General features: G+C 32.6%; 1 protein-coding gene across 1 annotated transcript in view; it reads left to right on the top strand.

The window, feature by feature from the left end:
• LOC126881076 (insulin-like growth factor 1 receptor) overlaps positions 1-26178 on the top strand; it is a 220555-nt gene extending 194377 nt beyond the window's left edge. The window contains exons 8-9 of the mRNA XM_050645107.1: positions 695-946; positions 9723-26178. Of these exons, the coding sequence (XP_050501064.1) occupies positions 695-940 (246 nt within the window). The 3' untranslated portion in view covers positions 941-946; positions 9723-26178. The remainder of the gene's footprint in view (positions 1-694; positions 947-9722) is intronic.
• The last annotated feature ends 1257 nt before the right edge of the window (positions 26179-27435 follow it).

Below are 27435 nucleotides of genomic sequence, written 5' to 3'. Positions count from 1 at the left end.
AAAATGTACACCGGCCAATTCGTAACTTTTCTATTACCTGACCTGCCAACTCGAAACTTTTTTCAGGTGAATTCGAAACCATTTATCAAATCTAATACCTTAAATCTAAACCGAATGTTTCTTGGTTTGCTTAAAAACATTATATTTGGAGTATATTATGTTCCTATAAAAATAGCAAAAATTGAAATATCTTAATAAAATAATTGAAACAATATTGTGTTTCATTAACACGTGTTATAAATATTATTTCCATCAAGTATAGCTCTACACGAGCTTGGTTTTTATCAAGTAATTGTAAATTCAATATTTAGATGTTTAGCAATGATAAATTATTTAAATCCATCTGATAATTTAAAAGCAAAGAGATTTTCCATATTGTTTATTTCAAGTCTAAAAGATTATACCGTTATTTAGTTACGAATTCACCGGTAGTTGATTGGTTACCGAAAAATTACCTGAGGGCCAGAGTTACCAATTGGCCTGTAATTAGGACGGATGATTAAAATAGTTACGAATTCACCGGGACCCTGAATAATATATGCATAAGAATATCTGATCTAAAGACTTACCGGTGATTTCTCAGTCTATCGCTGCGCGTTGTAAGATCAACACTGCATTCCAACTGTGGCTTCTACTTTAGAATGTTTTTTAAACTCTATTTGTGTGGATTTGTAATAATGTATGTACGTTTTAGGTTAGTGAAGATTTCAAATTAGTGGCTTTCGTCCACAGTCGAGAAGCCTCCATGTTCAGCCGACAGAGGGTAGAAAATGCTCCAGCTTTGGCTGTAGAGTCAGCAGCCCAAGGACTTCTTTGCCAGTATAATACCGACGAAGATGAAGTTCGGTTGCGTGTCGGTGGAGTTCCTCGACGACCCAGTTACCTGCAGACTTCTTTGAATCAAAGAAGATTTTCACAGACTGATGATGACTTTTACTAAGTAAAGGTATATAATATTTAATATTATGTCTTTTGTTTTTTTTTTGTAATATTGTCAAACACTGCCATTTAAATTTTTCCACGAATATCTTCTTCTTTTTAAGTGCCGTCTCCTTTAAGAAGGTTGGCTATCATTACGGCTATCTTCACCTTTGATACTGCCGCTCTAAACAATTCAGCAGAGTTACAATAATTGTACCATTGTCTCAAATTGTTTAACCAGGATATGCGTCATCCAAGGTTCATAAATAGACAGGTTGCATGGTAACTTTCCACCAATCAGCGTCGAGAATATAATGGCGGGAGTGACGTCACCCAGAATGCTGCATTCAAATTCATTCACTTCACTCATTGAAATGAACTCGGAAAGTAGGAATGTATTGAAAATGTGTATATTTAAAAAAAATACGTTTGGATTTTTAATGACTATTTATTTCACATATTCTTTAAAAAATGTGGTAGATACCTGTAGAGTTACAAAAATCATAGAATATATGCAGTAGAATAGCATTACCACTTAATTAAAGCAGAAGGAGATTCTTTCTTGTGTATATATGGGACTAAATCATTCAAATATCCTAGGTATATTAATAATGGGTTAAATACAATTTACTTTTTTAAATGATTTTGAGTAGATATATAATAATTTTGAATTGGGGATAATGCATGTAGTACATTATTATAAATTCCTCCTAACATGTAAACCATGGTGAAAAAGAGATTCAACTACAGATTTATGTATCAAAATTAGTAGTTTTTCCCTTAAGATTAACATAAGAGCATCTGATTACGTTAGGTACTGGATTATAATATCTAAAACTATTAAAACATTATGATTCCATTCAATAGGTACCTGTGAAGTTTTACATTAACAGTAAATTATAAAAAAAATACAATTTCAGTGCAATAAAGGGAATTTTCCCCATTTTATATATTCATTTAGTTTATAATTGTTTATTCAAACGATCTTCAGGTGGCTGCAATATTGGTTATAATTTTATATGAAACAATTACATATAATAGATCTATTATCTATAGACTTAATTAGATATATTGTTCAATAAGTCTAAGCAGATTATGTCTACACAGATGATGTAAACTTGATGTGAAGAACCGCAAGAGACATTACAGAACTGTAATGTCTCTATACAAGAATGTCCTTTACTATACAATACAGCAGAAAGAAAATCCAGTAAGTAAGTAGGTACTTAATACAACCACATTAAAATGTATCTTAACACTTGTAAAAGAGTTTTGGGTTTAAGTTATTATACTAAAAACACTTAATGATATCTATAGATACATTATATCTCAAGATATAAACACAAATTAAAACACTAATGATATTTAATAACAAAATATAGCCTCCAAACGACGTATCCTATTATGTTTACAAACAATTCGTAAAATTGATCGTCTGGGTGACGTCACGATGACAATATTTCATTTGTCAATGTCAAAGTTACCATACAACCTATGGTATAGGGACCTTGTGCGTCGTCGACCAATAGTCTAAACTAAAGCAAACTCACGTCAACAGATATTTCAATTTCCATTCAAATCACAACGTCTTCTTTCTTCTTCTTCTTTCTAGCATGATCGATCATGCAAGTAGGCTACTGCCTGTTCATTGCCATCAAGTCTTCCCCGGACGATGAGGTCCGGGATTCCCGTCATCGTTTTGGTGGTCTACCCTGTGGTCTTTTACCTACTTACCCGTTTTTTTTGCTTTTAACGAAGTCTGCTGTCCTCCATTCTCTTTATATATTTGTTCCAATATATTCGTCTCTGTCTGACCCACCTTCCTATGTGCTGTATTAAACAGTTTTCTCTGATGTCTTCACTTCTTATTCTGTCACGTAGAGTTTTGCCTTGTACAGGATGTATCATTAAGAATGTCCAATCTCTGAGTTGTAGATTCTAGACCTCAAAATATTAAGATTTTACCCAAATCACTTAAAATTAAATATGGCTCCTTAATGAGTTACAGGGTGTCTTTTTTTAATTTAAAAATTATTTTTACCCAGTACTTTAAAACTATTTGACACATCCTTATCATACTTGGCAGAAAGTGTGGCTACTAGACACCCTATTAAATTGTGATAAATAAACGTTTCTAGCTACTACTAGAGGCGTACGACAGGGGATAGTGAATGACTCACCCTTCCCAAATTATACGCCACTGGAGGAATTGCTATTTTAGCGCAATAAAGTCATTAGTTTTCGAGATATTTGAAGTTAAAATGAAGCGACACAATACGTTAAGGTCATCGGTACATTATTCGCAAATATTTTACGGGTATCCCTACTTTTTCTGTCTTTACACGGCAAATTATGTGTAGTAAAATTCACACTGGTATGGATATGTAAACATTACTAGAATGTCATTATATATATATCGGGTGTTCTACAGCATTCGCCGTTTCCCGCATCCTATTCGCCATGCTTTTCGGTCACGAATATCTTCCTCGTTGAGTTGTCTACTGTTCATTGCTTTCTCTACATCTTGTATCCATGTTCTCTTCGGTCTGCCTCTTTTTCTTCTCTCGGGTGGTACATACTGGATCATTTTCTTGGGCCATCTTGTTAGTCCCATTCTCTGGACATGCCCGTACCATATTAATCTTTTTTGTTCTATTCTGTCTATAATATCCTTTTCTACTTCCATTCTTTCTTTTATTTCTTCGTTTGGGATATGCTGCAGTTTAGATATTCTGCAGCTTCTTCTAAGCGCGTCCATTTCTAAAGCTTGAAGTCTTTTATTTTGTCGGTCTTTTACTTCCCACACTTCCGAGTTGTACAGGACAATTCCTTCCACGATAGTTTGGTAGATTTTTTTCTTTGTCTGATTTTGCAGTCCTGTACTCCACCAAATGCCATTTAGCTGTTTTATAGCTTTTCTTCCTTGGCTTATTCGATATTCTATATCTTGATCGCATGTGGAGTTTTTGTCAAAAATTGAACCTAGATATTTAAATTCATCACATCCTTTTATGTATTCCCCTTCTAATTCTAAGTCTTCAGTATCACCTCCGACTACAAGGTATTCAGTTTTCTCCATGCTCATTTCCAAACCCCATTTTTGGTACTCCTCTTTCAATTTTCTAATCATGTAACTGGCGTCATCTTTATCAGCAGCAATCACAACTTGGTCGTCAGCAAATAGCAACGTATACAAATAAGAATCTCCTACTGGTATCCCCATTGTTTGGCATTTCCTAGTCCAATATTTTAACACATGTGTAAGGTAAATTTTAAATAAAGTGGGCGACAGACAGCATCCCTGCAAAAGGCCTTTCGAAGTTTCAAAGGTATTTGAAAGTTTCGTTCCAATTTTAATTGCTGTTGTTGCATTAGCATAGAGATCTTTTATTGTTTGGATGTATTTTCTATTTAAAGTGGTTTGTTGTAATACCTCAAACATTTTTCCTCTGGGAACGGTATCGTATGCTTTTTTTAAGTCTACAAATACCATGTGAGTTTCTAGATTTCTAGCAGAACGTTTTTCTAGTAATTGCCTTATGCAGAAAATGTTATCTGTGCATGATCTACCTGCCCTAAATCCACTTTGTTCTTCGGAATCTTGCCACTCCTTTTCTATCCGTTTCTTTATTATTCGTCCGTACAGTCTTCCAACTGAGCTGGTCACACTAATGCCTCTGTAATTATTACAATTTTTTCTACCACCCTTTTTGTATATAGGGGTAGTTATGGAGTTTTTCCACTCAGAGGGCACGCCACTATTGCCTGAAAGGCATCCGTTGAATATTTCAACTAAAATTTCTTTTGCCTGTGTCGTGCTGTGCTTAATGAGTTCAATTGGAATACCTCCGGGACCAGGAGCTTTATTGTTTTTCATTTCTCTTAACGTTAGTTCTAGTTCTCGAATAGTTATATCTTCTAGAATGTCATTCTACTTGAAAATGTCATCATTAATTTAAAGAGATGGCTCTTGAATGTTCTTGGATAACTGTTATTTTTATAATTGCAAATTATTAATTCAGTTAATAAATGTGATAATTTTTTCACTCACTATGTATTCAGTGATTGTAATAATTTATATGTAGGTACAACAAAAACTAATACTCAATCGAGAAAAGAGGAAAAGTGTTAAAGTGATTTTTTAATAATATATTGTTACTAAAAAACGCTTACAATTTTGAACATCTTTAACAACAAAATACTTGGATTTGAATCACAGAGTATATTATCCTGATGTATTCTCTGCTTGGATCTTCCGCAAATAATACACAATAAATAACTTTTTATTAAGTTCACGTTTTAAACCAAGTATTTATCAAATACACTATATTATATCAATATTATTTAATCAACAACTCAAAATATTCCCATTGCCATGTCAAATATTTAAAATTGTCACTGATTGTCACTGTCTGACTGACAGTATGCTGACAATATTCTATTCGACTGAGTGCGTTGTATGACAAAGATAGATTTGGAAATATTATCAAGGATATTGTGTTCATTTTTTTCGAATCCTGAAAAAACCAATAAATATTTTTGAAAAATTTAAACGCAGAATGAAAGACTGTATTATTTCCGAGGGCCGAAACTCCCTTAGAATAAATAAAAAGTTTATTTTGAATGAGATATTTTAAATTAAATATCACACTAAATTTTCTCTTGGTTTTTCACCCCTGTAACTTATTAAAATAAACATTATAGAAGTTCTCAGGGACTTTCGGCCCTCGCCTATAACGTAATCTTTCATTCTGCGTTTAAGTTTTTCAAAAATACTTATTAGTTTTCTCATTATTCGAAAAAAATGAATCCCCATTTAAATAGCATTGCAGCCGAAAATACGTACCCATCCTCTTAATCAAAATAACTGTGCCATTTTATATTTAACTTCAAATATCTCGAATACTAATGACTTTATCGTTACCAATCAAGAGTCTACTATATACATAGAAAGTACCTATACATAGAGAGTATTGAAGAATCGAAAAATTGCGATAAAATAGTAATTCCCCCAGTGGCGTAGAATTTGGGAAGTGTCAGTCATTCACTATCCCCTGTCGTACGCCTCTGGTAGTAGCTAGAAACGTTTATTTATCACAATTTAATAGGGTATATATAGTATCCACACTTTCTGCCAAGTATGATAAGAATAAGTCAAATAGTTTTAAAGTACCTACTTAAAAAAAACACCCTGTAACTCAGTAAATAGCCATATTTTATTTTAAGTGATTTGGATAAAATCTTAATATTTTGAGGTCTAGAATCTACAACTCAAAGATTGAACATTCTTAATGATACACCCTGTATATACCCTATTCCACGAACATACGCCTGTTTTGGATTATTTCGACAACGACTATTTTACTGTGCAAAATAAGAAGAACGAAAGTAAATTGCAAATACCATTGTTGTTTATGGGAATAATTATTAGCGCCATTTACTTTCGTACTTCTTATGTTGCACAGTAAAATATTCGTTGTCGAAGTAATCCAAAACAGGCGTATGTTCGTGGAATGGCCCATACTTCTTAGTGTTCTCATTTCAACTGTTCTCATCATTTGTAATGTTCTATTTATATCTGGTCTTGTTTCTGCCGCATATGTTATAATAGGTCTCTTCCCAGGCCAGGTTAGCTTCCTACCTGGGGTAAAATCTCAACATGACTCACAGAAAAAATGCCAGTAAGCCAAATCACAACGTAAACATCAAAAAAGGTCTCATCAAATCATTATATGATAGAGTCCAAAACACCTGCTCCAAAATGAAAATGCATTTCAAGATGAAAAAAACCTGCTAACAAAAATGGCTACCATTGTAATTTATAAACAATGAATTATATAAGATAGAAAAAAAACCAACACAATACCACAAGCAATCCATCAACACCCACAAGAAGGATGACAACAATACCATATTGTGTAAAGGGCTTATCATAAAAATTAAAAAGGGTAGGAAACAAGTACAACATCACAACATTTAAAAGATCCAATACACTCAGATCTCAGATCCATCCTATCCAACACAAAACCCAACAACACACAAAAGAGCTGAAAGAACTGCATCTACAAAATACCCTGTGAGTGCAACAATTTCTATGTGAGAGAAACTGCAAGACCAATAAAAGGGGAAACACACCATTCAATTCGGTTGATTCAACCAAAATCAACCATGTATTTTGCAATTCCATAAAAACGTTCAACAAAATTGAACTTTGAAAAAAGTTGAGACAATTTCTACTTTCGTTCAACTCCATTTAATAACTGGGATGATTCATCCACATTGACGCGTCTATATAAGTTTCTCGATTGTGTTTTCTATTCAACCGTTTATTTCATTTTGACTTGTGCTGTGTTAGTTTCGTACTTTATTATAAGAAATGCGTAATAATTTCATTTTACAATGGTGCATAGATGGAAGAAAAACGAAGAGACTCCGTTCTCGACTTACTTATATAAAAACCACGAGTGCCTCTGGAATAACAAATCAGAATCATCCACGTTGTTCAACCGAATTGAATGAAGAATAATTGAAGCGTATATATTATGTACGCTTTTCAATTTGATTGAACAATGTAGTTGAATTGTCCACCGAATTATAACCGAATTGAATGGTGTATTTCCGCCTTAAGCGTCGGGATCAACGAGCATGAAACATATATCAAAAAAACATTAAAAATAATATCTTGTGCTTGGGATCCTAAAAATTTATTATTCGTTCAACTTCCCATTTTAATTCCAAAATGTACCCATTCCACTTCAAAGAAATATGTACGTACTTGGCAACACTGCAGTGAATTTAACGCTAGCAGCACGATCTCTTCCGCTTGATGGTCAGGGGCCTGATTCTAATTCATTTGGATGTCGCAATTTAATTTCGACCCCGCCATGACAGTCGAAATTTATTAGCGATTCTTATTCATTTCGATATTAGTTCCAACTGGGGATATTAACGTTATCATTTTGACACTGCTCAGAATTTGGGTTGGTCCTCCTGTTTATTGGATTGATTGGCTATGCAACCACCGCAACGTTTGTTGATAGTCTGGGCAAATTATCGAAATATGTCATTTTTGGGAAAAGTTATTTACCAGCTATTTTATTGCTAAAATCGAATCTTAAGATTGCATATATTGGTAATATGGGGTATGACAAGTCCGCAGAAAGTGTGTTATTTTATTTATAACCAAATTAGCACTCCTAAATCTTCTTTTTTTTTTAAGTAGTGCTCTGTAACTCTGTAAAATTTTAGGGAAGTAATTATTTATTAATAATTAAATAAATTGGTGACATTAAAGATTTTTTATAGTAGATTATATATCATGAGGCCGGCGACAATCTAACCAATAGTTTAGCAATAATTAAAATGTTAATTAAAAAATTTCGGTCGAAATAATAACCAGAATGATTATGATATACCAGAATAACTATGATTTTCGTATAAAAAAGCACTATACCTATTCAACGTACTTTACAGAATTGAAATTGGACTATTTGAGCGGTCTCAGGAATGTTATAAATAAACAATTTTTGGCTTATAGACAAATAGAACCCCTCAGAAAATATTAGATTAAATTAAATTAAGTTAACGCTGTTAAAAAGGGCACGGTTCTGTGCCCTTTACGAAGTAAAAAAAAATTGAATTGCGAGGAGTGGTTCCAGGTATAACCGGTCAAATTTGACCGGCATCCGCGACAACAGGATTTCAATCTTTGAACCATTACCTTTTTATTCCGGTCCTCTTTGTACATACAAATTTTCATATCTTCAAGACACTCATAACAAAAAAGATTTATGTCACCAAGTTATTTAATTATTGATAAATAATTACTTCCCTAAAATTTTAGTTGAAAATTAAAGATTTTGTTTGAAAAACCCGAATTTTCCGAGGAACATTTCCTCCGAAGGAAATCGGAAAAAATATCTATGTGCAGAATTAAATTACAGTAAATTTTTATGCGGGTGTTTTTGGTTTAACGTTAAAATCTTCTGAGTTACAGAGCAATAATTGAAAAGATTTCGGAGCGCTAATTTGTTTATAAACCAAATAGCACACTTTCTGCGGACTTTGCATGGCTATATTACTAATATATGAAATCTTAAGATTTGATTCCAGCATGTCCAGCAATAAAATAGCTGGTACATAATTTTCCTTGTTTTATACTAATTTTCCCAGATTATTACCTTACATCTTTCATTGAGTTGATAAATTCACGTTGTGGACATTCTCAATTATTATATGTATTTCTAATTTAATACTATTCTATCTAATTCCTCCAAAACCAGCAAATTTCCATAAAACCCAGCCATATTAATACCTTTTTCTTTAGTTTTCCTGGCAGGAAACAAACAAAATACATCTCCTAAACTAAACCTAACCTCTCTTGTGGCCATTCATTCATGTCCGTATCACAATAATTTCGACCCGAAATTATAATTTCAACCACTTTTGAGGAGTCGAAATTAATTGCGACCTATCGAAATTTAGTGACGTCCTTTAGTTAGTTCAACTGAAATCCACAAGAATCGCATAGTCGCATTTCAACGTCGCCATATTGATTGCGACCTGTTTTTAGTCGAAATTTGAATTAGAATCAGGGCCCAGGGAAGGAATGAATTATTAATAAAATAAAATTTGGTCAATGAGCAAGCTGTTGTAGATACCTACTGTATAATGTTTATTAGTCCTTCTTTTAAATTTATATAGAGATGTATTATTATTATTTGAATATACTTTCGTTGTTTTTGTGAGATTTTTCTGCAGGGGTCTTCATTAAACTTACTAATATTTTCTTTTATTTTCAGGGCGTTTATCGAAGTGAATATCCGCATATCTTAAATTTAACTACATATATGTTCCATATATTAACTAAATGTGATATCTACATGTTAGTCATTAATATATCTAATGTAAAATAAAATAAGATGTTATATTATATGAGGATGTTGATTCTGTATGTAAAGCGTTTTAGATTTACTTTATATAAATATTTTATATATTTCTATATGTACAAAAATTGTTCTTAACAAACAAGAAATCTGAAAATTACAACGATATATATCAGTACCATTTGGTCAGACGGTGCTTACTGCATTTTTAGTCATTTTGTGTTTAGTGCACACAAATAATCAAAACAACATTCTTTATCGTTTAGGCAGACGCTGCTAAATGCACAACGGATATAATTTGATTGGCAGCATTGGTTATTCAATGATAAGTGCACATTTTTTTGTTTATGCGTGATCAGATTATCATAAGTATTGTTATCACACAATGATCAAAATACATTTTTCATTTTTTATGGTCAAATAGTGATAAGTGGTACAAGTCACTTGTGCATAAGTCACAAATTAGTATTTTTGTGGAATCAAGTTGTATTAATTCATTGTTAAATGCATTCAATAACATGAAACAAATATTTTGTAGTAGAGACCTCAGCCTAAATCTTAGAAAACGAGTAATAAATTATTGTTATGCATTTTCTATTCTTGTGTATGTTATGGAGACATGGACTCTTATTAAACAATGTAATAATAGATTGGAACCATTTGAAATGTGGACATATCGAAGATTGCTGAGAATCTCCTGGGCAGACAGAATAACCAATGAAAAGTACTAAGAAAAATAGAGCACAACAGGGAGATACTGGATTCCACCAAAATAAAAAAAAAACACAGTATCTGGATCATATGACACGTGGTGACAGTTATGAATTCTTTAAATTAATAATGCAGGAAAATATTCAAGGAAGGCGCAGCATAGGTAGAAGAAAAATATCTTGGTGTGTATGCAGCCCAACTGAACTCTTTTGAGCTGTAGTGTCAAAAGTTAGAATAGCAGTGATGATTGCCAACCTTCATCGCAGATGAAGACATAGTGAAGACATAAATATGACATACAGAAGAAGAGGAAGAAGAAATTCCACAAAAAAGTCAAATAATTCCAGAATAGGAAGATAATAAGTAATATTCTTTAACAATAATCATTTGGTCAAAACATGATAATTTGCAATTTTTTCAAACTCCTTTTTTATTTTCAAACTCTTGTTCCACTTTTTCGAGTCCGTAAAATAAATTGTAACGTAACGGATAGATTCACATATCTATTTATTCTGAAAATTGCTAATTCCTAGGTAAAACCTTAAACACAAACTCCCATAAACGGTTTTTTGTCTTTCCTATAAAGTAGTAAAAATGGACATAACATCATTTGATCAAATGGTACAGATATATAAGTATATATCTTTTTAAAAAATTGAATTTTTAAATATAAAATACACTGCTCCAAAAAATTATTACTCTGAGTGAGTTAAATCAAATCTTAAGTACTAATTTTGGGTTGACAAAAACGAATATGATAACAAAATTGTTTTATTATTACCTTTAATTTTTATGATATACAATAGGTATGAGATGTTATCTTTCAACATTGGGAGATAAAACAAATATTTTTTATACAGTGCGCTGGAATAAGTATTACCCGCCCCCCTTATTAACTTATTTATTTTTAGCACATAAGCAAAACGCTCGGGTAGGTCGATTTTTAAAATAATCTTATTATATTATAGCATCAATGTTTCGAACTTTACGCCATCCCTCTTTAGGTGACAGGCAAAACTTTGATTTTTACATCATGTGACATCTCATTTAAAAGCTTTTGAAATACTGATTACAAAAATATGTAATACTTTAATCTTACTTGAGAACGTAGGCGCAAAATTTCGATAGAAATATTTTTAAATGCATTCATTTTTATCGAATCCTGAGAAAACTAATAAGTATTTTTGAAAAATTTAAACGCAGAATGAAATATTACAGTATTAGCGAGGGTCGAAAGTCCCTGAGAACTTCTATAATGTTTATTTTAATAAGTCACAGGGGTAAAAAAAGAGAAAATTTAGTCTGATTTTTAATTTCAAATATATTATTCAAAAGAAACTTTTTGTTTAGTCTAAGGGACTTTAAGCCCTTCGTAATAATGTAGTCTTTCATTCTGCGTTTAAATTTTTCAAAAATACTTATTGGTTTTCTCAGAATTCGGAAAAAAAAACAATGCCTTTAAAAATAATTCGACCGAAATTTTGCGCCTACGCTCTCAAATGGGAGTAAAGTATTATACACTTTTGTAATCAGCATTTCAAAAGCTTTTAAATGAGGTGTCACGTGATGTACTTTCCCATTTAAAAAATTCAAAGTTATGCCTGTCATCTGAAGAGGGATCGCGTAAAGTTCGAAACATTGATGCTATAATATACTATGATTATTTTAAAAATCGACCTGTCCGAGCGTTTTGCTTATGTGCTAAAAATAAATAAGTTAATAAGGGGGGTAACACTTATTCCAGCACACTGGAAGTTCATTTAATATTTTAAGTTCTGCTAGTTCTGCTTTTGTGATGTAACCCTTTTTAGGGAATTTTAAGAAATATACCTCTTATAAAGGATTTTACTTATTTTTTTTATAGGCTTTCACCCAACGTGGCCGAAACTAGAATCGGAAGTCAATATTTGAACTCTTCGTGTAACTTTGCGCCGATTGATATACGATTTCTCTAATTTTAATTAATTTTGTCAAACTTCCGATCATAACTTTTTAACTGGAAGTAATATAAAAATCTGAAATATATTTGTTCTCATCTTGCTAAGGGTCGTCGAATAATATATCGCTTGTACCATTTCGGCGACTTTAAAACGGTACTTCCGTGCAAAAAGTTTTGTTCAACTCTTAAGAAATCAACACCAGTGTTTGCACTACTTGTTGCATACATACTTATTTCCGTTTGCTTCTAGAAAATGGCAATTATGTTTTTTGGAGCAGTGTATATTTTAAGAAAATAGTGGCGAACACTTATTTTGCATTAGAAGCATAAGAGTATTTGAAAATGTATAGTTAGGAATGCTTAACATTTCATTGAACTCAGGTAAAATGACTGAAAAAGTAGTATAAGTTACTTTTTTATGTTTGATCAAATTTATATGTTTACTTTTACTTTAAGTCATTAATATTATTGTTTAAGTAATATTTCTGTAATATATTTTGTTAACGTTTATTTTGTTTAAAATAGAGGTGAGTCTTAAGAGTGAATATCTGTTTTTTGACAAATATTGCTCACGATTTGATGTTGCTCATATTGCGACAAACATTTTTTATGCATGGCATTTTATAACGTTCTATAGGGCTATTGATCGCTTTTCTTATTTTTCGTACTATTGACATGTGACGTATAATATATCTACGTCATACGTCATTATCATGGCGAGGACGGAATAGTGGCAGGACCTCGATTTTTGACCCTTCGCTTCGTTATCAAACGTATTCGCTTCGTATCTGTTTAGTGTATAGATAGCGAATAATCGATAACGAAGCGAAGGGTCAAAAATCGAGGCCCTGATGCGCTAAAAATCGGAAGATCTGCTCTTATCAGGGCAATCAAACAGTTCTTCAATACATGCTTAGAAAACCAAACCATAGCTGAATGGAATAATTCTATAACGCTATTCATACATAAGAAAGGAGATGAAACAGACCTCGAAACCTATAGGACAACTAGTCCTAAGTATGATACAAATTACCATCTAACTTATCTAAAGGCCCTAATCGAAAAAACTATATAGTGTAGAGTACAACCGATCGCTGGTACTAGTATTTGTTGACTATAAAAAAGCCTGTGACACTATCGAGATGGTAGCCATCTTAAGAGATTGTAGAATCGAGTACCTATATAACATTATTCAACATATATATGCAAATGCCACAACAGCAATAAACCTCCACACCCAAACTCAAAAAATAAAGCTAAAAAGGGCAGTGAGACAAGGAGACAGCGTGTCACCAAAACTATTCAACGCCGTAATGCAGCATGAATTCCAGATGTTAGAATGGGAAAACAGATATTTGAATGTCGATGGCGAAAGGCTGAACCACCTGCGATTTACAGATGACTTAATAATAACCGATGGCTTAAAGGAAGCCCACGAAACGCTGCAAGAACTACAACGAGTTTCCCAAGAAGTAGCGTTGGAAATAAACTTCGGAAAAACCAAAGTGCTAACCAATTTAGTACCTAGCGGACTAGATAGACAATAGACATCTAGATAGACAATAGGAAAATAAATTTACAGCAAAATTAAAAATATCAAAATATCAAATATCAAAAGTAAAAAATCTGAATAAACATGTACCATATACAATGATTAGAATAATAAAAATTTCAACCATCCATCAAATCATACATCCAAAATTATCAATTCAAATTAATTAAACTTATATCCAAATTAAAGATTTCTTAAATTTAGTGCTTCACAATAATTTATCATTTATTTTAATTCTCAATAAAACCAACAAAACGAATAACTCTAATTTAAATAGGTGGTCGTGATTGATAGTCTCTGTTTACTAAAATGACGAAACTAACCTTTTGTCTCCAAAATTGATGACTTCCTCTCACTCTCCTTTGATTGTGTCTTGTCCACTTTGCTCGTACTTTTCAGTTTCTCCAAACACTCCTGCCAATTCCTCTGCTCCAAATCTTGACTACATGAATAAACCCCTTTCTCTCCAGACACAAGGATATCTCAACTAATCGACTTGGTCCAGTCCTTGGTTCCACCACACACAAATACAACTTATACTTTTTTCAAAACTTGGCAAATTATCAACGTCGTCTCAGCAGAAACTGTAGTGCTCTCGCGCGGTATTCAATTCACAATGCCCTCTCCTCTCATGGCAAAACTCTATCCAAATCATTAAATCTCCCACTTCGTTCTTTTTCACCAATCAGGACCTGTCTCTATCCAAAGAAATTTTACCGTCTTCTCAAAAAAACAACTTTCTACTATCTAATAATCCGTAAGTTATTCTTAGTAAACACATAATTGACCATTTCAATTTCTACGGAAAACAGGATAATTACTTATTCTCAAACGACCATTTACTAAACCTACTCTTTTGTATAAACTTTTCATTTGTTTCGTGGTATGCCGTACAATAGAAAGTTCAACGTCAAATGTTTGCAAATGTCTATCTAACTAAACGGTAGAAAAACCAATATATTGTTTTATTATTTTCGGGGAATGTCTTTAAACCGAATACGAGTCACTAATTCCGAAAAACACTTTCTTACATCTAATGCTTAATATACAATATACAGGGTGTTGCGATTTCTGTTGGTCGGTGATTTGATTTTTGTCTTACTATTTTCTGTTTTATTTTTGAAAAATATGGAAACCTTAATAATATATACGTCCTACTTCAAGGGTACGAAACAAAATAAAAGCGATGAATAGCCCTATTATATACGTTATTGGCAACGTTAGCAGTTTCTTTGCATTCCATCTTTTATAAATTCAACGTTTAAACGTCAATTATTAATATATTATTAATAAATCATTAATATTTCCATAAAAAACTGCAAGTATATTAAAAGCATTTCATGGAATTGTGTGACACAAGATCAAAAGTTGACACAAAGAATAAAAATTAACTAGATTTTTATAGTTTTTTATCTAAAGATCAAAATCTCAAAATGCCGCACATATTATATGTAGTTAGAAAGAAACATGTTATTAGTTTAGGTTTCAAGGAATTAACACTTAACCCAGCAAACATGTTGTTACGTAAAGGTACTTTATCAGTGAAACACAGTAACCAGATCACTTTTATGCCTGGTTGCAGCAACAGATCTTAAGCTCCAGCTTAGCCCAGCTCAGCTTATAGATAGGGTCACCGTACCACTTACGTTGCACTATAATTTTCGATTCTTACTTTATTATTATCTATTATCTATTATTATGTTATAATATTGTTATTATATTTTGTTATAATTATATTATATTAATTCTTATCTTATTCTCGTCTTAAGCTTAAGATCTATTGGTGCAACCAGGTATTAATAAACTATTGAATTATTTGTTTCCAGTATACCCAAAAAGAATGTCAAAGTTTTATAAATGATACATGTTTGTGAAAGGGTTATGTATTGATATGGTTATATATGTTTGGAGCAATTAATAAGGCTTTTCAACGATTGTCATTTGTTTCGAGCTTCAATCTGTCATATGTCGTATATTCCGTCTATATTAATATTATACTTAGATTATACAACATATGACCGAAGCTCGAAACAAATGACAGTCGTTGAAAAGCCCTACATTGGAGGTGTAAAATCTCGATAGTGGTAATGTATTAGTTTCATCTCTTTTTTTATTACACAACCTATTATGTTTTCCATGTGTTGCGTTTATTTTGCCCGTTATTAGCCCGCTCATCACTGTATAGACCTGGATATACATTTGTGCCCAAATGACATGTTTATTGACATTTGTTGAAATTGTAAGTAGAGATCGAGTAATTTTTATACAGTGACGAGTGCGCTAATGACCAACAAAATAACGGAAAACATATTAATTTGCGAGCTAAAAAGAGATGAAACTATTAGAGATGTGAAATTTAGCGAAAGAAACCTATAAATTTACATTGTATTGTTTCCCACCTTTAGACATATCGGACGAGTTTGACAACTATCACTGTGACGGTAAAAGTTTTAGTTGACATACTCCTCTATGTTCTCTAATACGTCTAAAGGTGGGAAACAATCAATATAATGTAAATGTATAGGTTTCTATCGCTAAATTTCCCACCTCTACAAGTTTCATCTCTGTTTATCTCACAAATTAATATGTTTTTCATCTTTTGCGTTATTTTGTCAGTTACTAGCGCGCTCATCACTGTATAGTGAATACGACAATGTTTGCTGGGTTACACTGATTATACATCTTAAATACTTATGCATGGGAGGGTAATAAAAATAAATTAGCATATTTTAAGGTAAGAAATGTAAGAGAGTCTTTTTACTTATTATTGAAAAAAAGAAATACGGAAATAAAGAAAAAAGTGCCTCAATTAGCAAGTAAATTGTTTTAATCAATTATTATTATATCTGTACGAAAAGGAACAACGAAGCGATGTGATTATGGGGTAGGTATGTATGTAAGAGTAATACACGCTATTAATTATTTAAAGACAAAATTTTCTTCAAATTTTTTCAAAAAAAGAACTACCTATTCAAACGTTTTATTTTATAAATGAAATTCTTTATAAACAAGCTCGTGCTATGCCTACAAAATTTTATTTGTATTAAATACTATTCAATACATGCATTTGTTATTTTTAGCCTTAAAATATTATGATCTATTTTATTGATTATACACTATAATGCATTGGAGAAGTCACGTGGTCGATAAACTCAACGTAATTGGATAAACCCCGGTGATTACAAAGAGATGACTACCCTAAATACAAACGCTTTTCTCTGTCACACTGACTGGTGGAACAGTTTTAGATTGTAATGCCCAGTCTAGGTATTACACCGGGTGGACCAAAAGTCAGTTAACGCTATCAAAAAAAGTCACTCGCAAGTTTGCGGCGTCTCCAAGAAAATATATAATGCTCTGTAAAGGGCTTTGCAAATAATCCACAGTTACAAGGTATTCGATATTTTCAGCAAGACGGTGCACCGCCTCATTACGGATTGCAAGTTCGTGAGTTTCTAAATGACCAGTTTAGTGATTGGATAGGGAGAAGAGACACAATTGAATGGCCCGCGCGTTGGCCAGATTTGACGCCCTGTGATTTTGCCTTGTGGGGAGTACTTAAAGATAAAGTTTTTGCCAATTTGAAGTTCTCCGTGCCAACTTGGAAGTCTGTAGAAAGACTTGTTTCACTGTGTATAAGCGTTGCCAAAAATGTATTGATGAAGGTGGTTTACATTTTGAACATAAAATGTAAAGCATGCACTTCTTTGTACTTACTTATTTACAATAAACAATAAACGTTTTTTTTTAATATACAAAACGGTTAACTGACTTTTGGTCCACCCGGTATATATGTGTATGAGTAAACCCGTAATGATGCCTAACCTCTATTGTTGACTAAAACTGTACATACGAAAAACATGGCGGCTGCGCAATTACTTTATAAACACAATCCAGTGCTATATACCTACAATATTTTATTTGTATTAAATACTATTCAGTACATGCATTTGTCATTTTTAGCCTTAAAATATTAAAATGATCTCTTTGAATGATGAATAGAGGCTTGGACACTTTACAAAGGTTCTTGAAGAAAACTCAAGATATTCGAGATGTGGTAACAGACGCATTGTAAGAATTTCGTGGGTGGATCGTGTCACAAATGTTCATGTCCTACGTAGAATGGGCAAGGAATACGAGATTATTAACACCACCTAAGGGCGCAAACTAGAATATCTTAACCATGTTATGAGGAATGAAAAGTGATATTTCTTGCTGCAACTCATTCTTCAGGGCAAGGTATTTGGGAAGAGAGGACCATAGGGAAGAAGAATATCTTGGCTTCAAAACCTGAAAAAGTGGGTCAATACATCGAGTAAGGGACTATTGGCAATAGTCCAAAAAGTGTCGAATAACAGCCAGCAAATTTAAGATAGCCATGCTGATCGCCAACATACGGAACGGATACACACCGTAAGAAGAATAATATATTTCGGCATGTAATGGAAAACGGATTTGACATCATTAATTAGAACAAAAAGATATAAATATAATTTGAATATTAAACAAGTATTGGCGGGTAAAAACATGGCTGCTGCGCATGAAAAGGTAGGAATTGGCCTTCATTGATTATTTGAAATTATTACTTTCTCATGCATAAATATAGATTTTATAGCAACATCACCTAAAAATAGTTTTAGAAACTCTAAAAGTGAAAATCTATCAAAAATACCATTTATATTATCTCATAATATGCAAATATCCAAATTTTACATTTTTTTGGGTTTCATGTTACCGTTGTATAGTAACCCAAAAGGCTCTGTTGGCAGTTTAGATAACCACAATAGTGTTAACTAATATTAATTTACGATAAACAAAACAGAATTATGTTTAAGATTTCTTGTTTACATTATAGAATGAAACCAAATGTCCAAAATACATTTATATGTATTTGTTAGTATTAAGTGCTTTACGCCACCCAGAATGGGACCAACAAAAGGGTTACTTTGTTTATTTGAACCACAAGTTAGTTATGCTTGGTACAGTGTAAATACCGTTGCAAGTCATTATCTACGTCAGAGATCTGAGTTGACGTTGTTGCCAAATTCCAAAAAAATTCATAAAATCATTTTAAATCAAATATATCACATAATTATTGCAGAAGTGAAACAATAATAAACTATAAAAAACCATAAACTGTAAAACAATATACTTATATAATATTCAATATTGTAAATAATTAAACAAAACTGAAGTGTCAATACCGCAATTGTCAAATAAGTGTTACCAATTTATCCCAAAATGTCACCTTCGTTTGATCGCAGTTAAAATTTAATCCGGGCAGGTGTGCTTCATAAAAACGCTTTATAATGCACTTATACAAATTAAATGAAACAAGTCATGGTATTTTTCTTTAAGTTTACATTAATAGAAAGGACATCGCACACATCTTATGGAAAATATAATGTCACTCAAATTCAATAAAATTTATACGAATAGATTCGTTTTAAATTAACGGTCAAATCTTATCATTGCGCCAACTCTTAATTATGATTAATTACGGCGCAAATTGCAATTAAAGTTTATCGAAATCAAATTTTTTAGTCAGTAAAAGTGTCAGTTACAATTACTATTGCTCTGTGTGCTATTCAAAAGAGCTTAAACCCCGCTGGGCCTAAGCGGATTAGTAAAACTAATCCGCTGATTTATGGAGTACCGACAATTTGGGTATTATAAAATATTTTTTCTCTCTCTAACTTATGTACGTATCCATTTGATTTCAGATTTATTTATAACAATTTCTGCTCAGTTTATTGAAAACATGGAGTTGGCGCAATGATAAGATTTGACCGTAAATTTAAAACGAATCTATTCGTATAAATTTTATTGAATTTGAGTGACATTATATTTTCCATAAGATGTGTGCGATGTCCTTTTCAAATAATATTTCTATGGGTATATAATAAAATTGTCTAACGGCTGTAATTCCAGTGTACTTGGCAAAACGGTTCTAAATAGCAACAGACCTAGGACTTAAATATTTTTGTGTTGGTATCATGTGACGCAACTTGCAATGACGAAGATGACATGCAGCGATATTTATACCATAGACATAATAAGAATAGATAAGGTAATGTATGGGCCACTCTGTGCATCGGGGTGTAACGCCAATATCAAGGACTTCATTGGTCAATATTCACTTTGAGTGGTCTAGCCATCTTTGTCTGCAACATGCACGGGATCGCGCGGTAAAGAGAGGTAGATAGAGCATCTACCATCTGTTCGCGTTACACTATTTTGCCTACCATGCCTAGTCTATTCTTATTATGTCTATGATTTATACTGTACGAACCACAGTTCAGTTGGGAAAGCATTTGACCTTGGATGTTTTATTATTTTAACCTTTAGCAGGATCAATAATAGTGTGAATTATAAATCGCTACTGAATTCCTTCGTTGCGTTAGCCTCCATCTTGATTTTAAAGGAGAAACCTTGTTGCTCAATATCTCCACCGTTTTCAATTGTTCGATAAAAATTGTAGGAACTGGTATGTTGGTACATGGTACTGGTAGGAATAAATATTGTGGTTACCATTTTGTCGAAGAGTTTGAAATGGCTGAGATATTGAACAAAAAGAATTCCTATATAACCATTTCCGGCAAGATCTTACGCTCGAGCCTTTATCGCGTACGTACGACCTCAAATATTGATTCTACGCTATGTGCTCGTAGGTAGAGGGGATAATTAAAAATTCGCGAGCGCCAGTAGTAACAAGTCTGTAAGCTTTTACTGGAAATTTGACATAAATGTCAAAGTGATTAATTTAAAACATTGAAATTAAAAACATTAATAGGAAATAATATTAGTTGGTCAAAGCTGTGGTGTATATTTTTACCTTAAATATACTTACGTTTTAAATACTGAATTTAAGTTTTTTTAATATTTCGTAATATGTCATTATAAACTAATCTAAGCGCCATCTACACGATAATTGTGAAAGTATCCGAAGTAAGAAATTAATATTTCATTAATAGAACGTTAAAATGAGTAGCAAAATCTTTAAAAAATCGATTACAATTTAATTACTTTTTTGCGTTGTAAATATTAAGCGATAACAATTAAATAATAAATTTAAAAATTACCGGTGAAAGTTGCATTAGTAATCCGCTAGGAGCGACACCAGCGAAGCTCGGAGCGTATAGCAAAAAAATGAAAGAGACCAAAATTGTATAAAACATAATTCTCTCCATTTTTGTTGATGTACAATTATGTCGTAAGGTTAATAATAAACGAGATACAATTTACAATTCAATAATCATGCTTCCCCCTACCGCCATTTTCCCCCTTAACTCAGAAAATATTGATCGCATATAAAAATTTTAAAAAAATGTACGAAATCGTATTTACAAAAATTTGCAGTACCTATAAATGATGGAGATATTGAGCAAAAACTGCTCTTTAAAACGGTCCTTTAAAATCAAGATGGCGATTGACACAACGACGGAATTCAGTCGCGATTTTAAGTTTACACTACTATTGACCTCCTGTAAAGGTCACCATAATAAAATTTCGGGCAGCTCGCCATGCAAGGTTAGGCATTTTTTCGTCTAACCCGACTGGACTAATAATTATTACATAAATGTTTCTATGCTCAACTGAATTATTTGTTTTTTAAAACTCTTAACTCTAGCTTTTATCAATTTTTATTCTAATGAAAAATGCTAGTGTCTTTTTTAAGCTGAGTGTCCATTAGAGACAAAATAGTCTCGAGGCTGCACTCAAAAATGTTTATGGGTTTGAGAGAACTCTCCGAAACAAGCTGTAACCGGTTGCCGAGACTTTGCTTGTCACAAGTGGACATGCTTATTTATGATCTCGAGATCTAGTCTCCAGTCTTCGGTCTATGCCAGAAGAGCTGAGACGAGTCTCAGTTGGTGTTTAGTGAAAAAGTAAATTGATTTTGAGAAAGCTTTTGACAAAGTAAGACATGAAAAATTAGTCCAAATTCTAAAGACAAAAAACATAGACAAAAGGGACTTACGAATAATAACAAACCTTTACTGGAATCAAAGAGCACAAATTGTAATAGATAACGAACCCAGTCCAGAAATTGAAATAAGGAGAGGAGTTAGGCGGATGTATTATGTCTCCATTACTCTTTAATGCATATAGTGAAGCCATTTTTGAAGAATTATTACTATCTTAAAGTGAAGGAATAATAATTAACGGAAGATCCATTAACAACATAAAATATGCAGATGACACCGTGATTATGGCAAGTTCTGCTGAACAACTCCAACTACTACTAAACAAAACAAACAGTTTCTGTGAAGAATATGGACTAAAAATGAATATAAAAAAGACCAAATACATGATAATAACTAAGAAAACAAACATACAAACAAGCATACATTTGGGAAATGTACCGATAGAAAGGGTTGACTTTGACAGTTTATTAAATGAAGAATTTGACAGACAGCCTGTGGAGACAACAGAGACAGTAGCAGCAGTGGTCACCAAAACCTGAGTTGATGACAAAAATGCCAAAACAAAGAAATTAAAGTCAGAATTGAAACTGCAAGGCAAGTATTTATAAAAATGAAAGCACTGCTTACAAACAAAGATCTTCAGTTGCCTCTCAGATTGAGGGCTCTAAGATGCTACATATTTTCTAATGGAAGCTTGGACATTGAAGACACAACACATAAGAAGAATAGAAGCGTTCGAAATGGTACACGACAATTAGACCGAAATCATTAGACCGAAAGCAATAGACCGAACTCATTAGACCGAAAAGCACTTTACCGAAACCTCACTAGACCGAACAGCATTAGACCGAAATAGTAAATAAATTTAAAAAGTTTGCAGTAAATTAGGCTAAGATTTTGTATATCTGTCTTTTTGTTTATTGTATTTTTTTGTATTATTTTATATATAGACTGTGTAAATTGTTACTCTGTACAGTCTGATATGAAATAATTTTCATCCGTTAAACAAATTAGTGAAGGTAAAAATAAATTAAGGGTAGAGTGCCGTTAACACCATTTTAACTGTTTATAATAACTATCCAAATAACATTTAGTTGTAATTACATTAGTATTATCTCTTTTACTGCGACAAGTAAAAAGAACTGCTTTTCGGTGTTCTGCTGTTCGGTCTAGTGAGTTTTCGGTAAAGTGCTTTTCGGTCTAATGATTTCGGTCTCTTTACAGTAAACCGTTCGAAATGTGGTGTTACAGAAGAATATTGAAAATTCAGTGGGTTCAAAGGATTACCAATATTGAAGTGCTACGACGTTTAAATAAGGAGTTAGAAATTATGAAGAGTATAAAAAATAGAAAACTGGAATATTTGGGTCACATTACCAGAGGAGAAAAATATGAGTTGCTGAGAGTTATTATGCAAGGAAGGATCCAAGGAAGAAGAAGCATAGGAAGAAGACGCATCTCCTGGCTGAGGAACCTTAGAGAATGGTTTAACTGTAGTTCATTACAACTATTCAGGGCAGCAGCCAACAAAGTGGCCATATCCATTATGATATCCAACCTCCGATAGGAGAGGGAACTTTAAGAAGAATAACTAATCTAAAAACAATCCAAACTGCACAGCAGACATTCGAAAAAAATGTTTTAATTGCTTTGCATCCTCAAACCGCAACTCATTTATGAGAGCTTAACCGGCTCCCAAGTCAATTCGATGATCCACCTATTTTCTCATCCAACACTTCTTTTTTTCACCTTTTTTTTTTCTTTTTTTGCACTATTCTATACGAGTGTACAGATTAAGACAGAGGTGAATCCATTTTAATTCTTTAAAATGGATTTAAATAATGGATATAAAATATGTACCTATAGGCAGAGCTGGGCCGGGTACTGATAAACTGTACTCGGTTACAGAGTACCGGGTACTTTTCATATTTGAGGAACGAGTACAGAATACCGATTACATTGCTCAAAAAAAGTACTCAGAGTACAATACTCAAAGTACAATTACCCGAATTTCTCGGGTACTTATTTCGAGTACATTTGAATATAGAACCCGAAAAAAGGTAAGAGGGTAATAATTTTCTCTGTCTCTCTAAACATATTTATTTATGAGTCATGAAAACATAAAATAACGTACAACTCCAACTTAAATAAAAAAAATAAGAATTTAAAAATTGATCATTGATTAATACAGTAAAACGTGTCAGTAACGGCCACTAAAAATTAAGGAACTATTGGCCGATATAGAAAAGTGACCGGTATTTCCAGTTTTTGTAGTTCACAAATATATAAAAGATAATTGGAACTTTGTGTATTTTGTTAATAAAAGCAAATATATTTCTATAGGTACATAAACGGAAACTACTTAAACTACTTTAATATCCTAATATAAAACAAAACTGTACTACGGAAAAAACAGAATGATGTTAAGCTTTTTTAAAGAATTTCTCAACCCACTTTTATTTTTTATATCCTTTGATATTTTGAGTTTTTACACCATATTTTTCGGTCAACTTTTGTGAATTGTATTCATACTTATAAATAGTGACAAACGTTTCTCTTTTACAACACTTTGACATTTTATTATAGGATTTTAAGAACCTATTGTGACCACCGACCCGATGCGGGGTATTTAATCTGCTGTTTAGGTAGATACAATAGGTCCTAATACTTAAGTAGTACTGGGAATTTCCATCAACAAATAGACAAAATTATTTTGGTCAACATTCACATTCAATTTCTATAAAATGAGCTTTAAAAATATGTGATTATTTGGTCGCGTCCATATTATATATAAAGGTGGCCGTAAATAGCAGGTCATAAATAAGGGAATATACATATTATGTATAATTAGTTTGGGGAATTTTGAAACTGGCCGTAAGGACAAGTGGTCGATTATAGCAGGTTGTCGGTAACACAGGTTTTACTGTAATCAGTAAAACACCACGCACACTCACTGATTAATTTTATTGGCTTTTAAGATAACTAATTTTTCAAAGTTCTTCAGAGCATTTCTTGAAGGGCTATTAATTATTATGGCATAAGAGAATAGGCGTTTGCTTGACTTTGCGAATGGACTGATACTGAAAACGGCGTTTTGCCTGTTGCTATTAATTTGTTGCCCCACATGCAGCGACAAGTTTAGACTTGCAAAAAGTACTCGGAAAATGTACTCGTATAATAAACGCGGGTACCGGGTATTTTACCCATACGCCACGGGTACGAGTACCGAGTACTTTATTGAAAATGTACTTTTCAAGTACAAAATTCGGGTACTTGTACGCGGGTATTGCCCAGCTCTGCCTATAGGCTATACGCTCAATAAAGTCACAGTGGGTTGTGCGTTGACTCTCTAGTCGACACGGAATTGTCTTGGTCTCGAGACTAAAATCACCAGTAAGTCTCCCATGACGATCTCAAGTCCGCAATTGATCTCAAATGGACAACACCTTAGGACTAATCTTGAGATTTTATCTCAGGTGGACAGTTAGCTTAAGAATTGTTCATTTCTCACTTTGTCCATTAGTGTTAATTTGCCGCTTCTTCTCCAATCTTCTTCTTCTCTTTCATTTCCATTACATTTAATCTGTTTTCCATGTTTTTATTTGTCACCCACGTCTCTGAGCCATAGAGTGAGCAGCTTTCCACTATTGTTTTAACTATTTATTGTTTGGTTTGACTTGTAATATCGTCGCTCCATGTAATAATTGAGCATTGGTATTTGCTCTAACTATAGCGGGTCTAACTTAGCTCTCTCATAAGGTGTTAATTTACAAAATTAAAATATATTTTTGTTCAAAATTTTTTCTAGATGTCTCTTTTAGGACTAATAATAAAGAAATTACTTGGAATGAATTACTGACAAAAATAAAATAATGTTCTTTACACAAATAAATAGTCTTTTAAAATCGGGTGACAGTGGTTTTATAGTAATATACAATGGAATCGTTTCTTTTATGTCGTCTACCTTTCTAATATATATTACTATATTACAAGTGAGCATAGCAACATTTATTAACATATTTTATAATTATGGTATTATCCTTACCCTTTAAACACGGTTTGGCTCAAATGTATTAATATTCTTAATGTGACCTAAATGTACTACCTCTAAAAAAGCTGTCAGACAGACACTTTCAACTAAATGTAATAAATTGTTTGTACAATAATATAGATTTTAAGCACTTGAAGAGATAATATTAAAGGTATGAAAGAAGTTACCATTAAAGATGTTTTAAAATAAAATTTTTGTTTTTGTGTAATATCAATCCTGATTGTCAGCATCTCACATTCATCTGTAAGCATCTGCCATTTTAAGGAATTCTACAATATTGAAGAAAAGAAACAATAAAAAACAAAAACTGTTCAGAAATGCTCACAAGAAAGATTTTCAATAAAGGCGCCAAAGGATATTGATACAAGGCGCCTGAATCTTAAAAATGACCTAAGGTGCCGCATGTTGCATCAAAGCTATTAACATAAACCTTGGTTACCATTTTCAAGCTATGTGCACTGGCCTTTGATTTGATACCTTTTACGAGTTATGAGGTGTATTTTGCAAAAACACCCAACGTTAGTACATTAAAATTGTTGACGGCAGTCATAAAAGATAAAATCGAGGAAAAAGCAAACATGGCAGATGAAGAACAAGGCTTCCGGAAGAACCTTTTACCACAATATAAATAGACGCAATTATTATTATCAGACAAATAATAGAAAAGTCTATTGAATGTGGAAAACCAGCATACATGTGCTTTGTAGATTTAAAAAGAGCTTTTGACAGGGAGAGGCGAAATGAAATCTTTTTATTACAAGCTGAACAAATATGTAGAATAAACCATCAGATAATAAGGATAATTACCTAATGGAATTAACAAGAACAACAAGGCCGCAGAGTTATAATGTCAACAGAAGAAACAGAATGCATAGAACTAAAAGGAAGAATCCGTCAAGGAGACTCGCTCAGTCCATTGTTATTAAATATGGTGATGCATCAAATATAATTCACGAAATAAGAAAACGACACACTTAAAGCACATAAAGTCACGATAGTATGCTATGCCGATGATGCAATACTATAAAAAATTGCTGATAATGAAGATGGCGTACAAAGGCAGCTCCACACCTTCAATATCACAGCAAATAAACTTAATAGGAGTAGAGATCACTAGTGACAGGAATATATACGAACATAGACCACAAACAAAGCAGTAAAAGTAAGTGGTTATCTCCGAGAAATCATGGAGAAAAGTATCTCTCTATTTAGAGAGCACATAAAATGTGACCAGTGAAAGCAAAGTGAAAGTATAGAAGACAACAATAAGACCAATCCTAACATATACAGCTGAGTCTCAGCTGCTAAGACAAGGACCGATACAAGAAAGACGAAACAAATCAACAATATCGAAATGAAACTATTAACATCAATGACGGGCATATCATTAAGAGACAGACAAAGGAATAGAAGTCACAATGCAAAATTCAAAATATTAATAGGTGGAT

Source organism: Diabrotica virgifera, chromosome 3 (genome assembly GCF_917563875.1).
Source record: "Diabrotica virgifera virgifera chromosome 3, PGI_DIABVI_V3a".
Classification (NCBI taxonomy): Eukaryota; Metazoa; Arthropoda; class Insecta; order Coleoptera; family Chrysomelidae; genus Diabrotica; species Diabrotica virgifera.
Note: the sequence above shows the minus strand (reverse complement) of the source record. Positions and strands in the feature narration are given on the sequence as shown.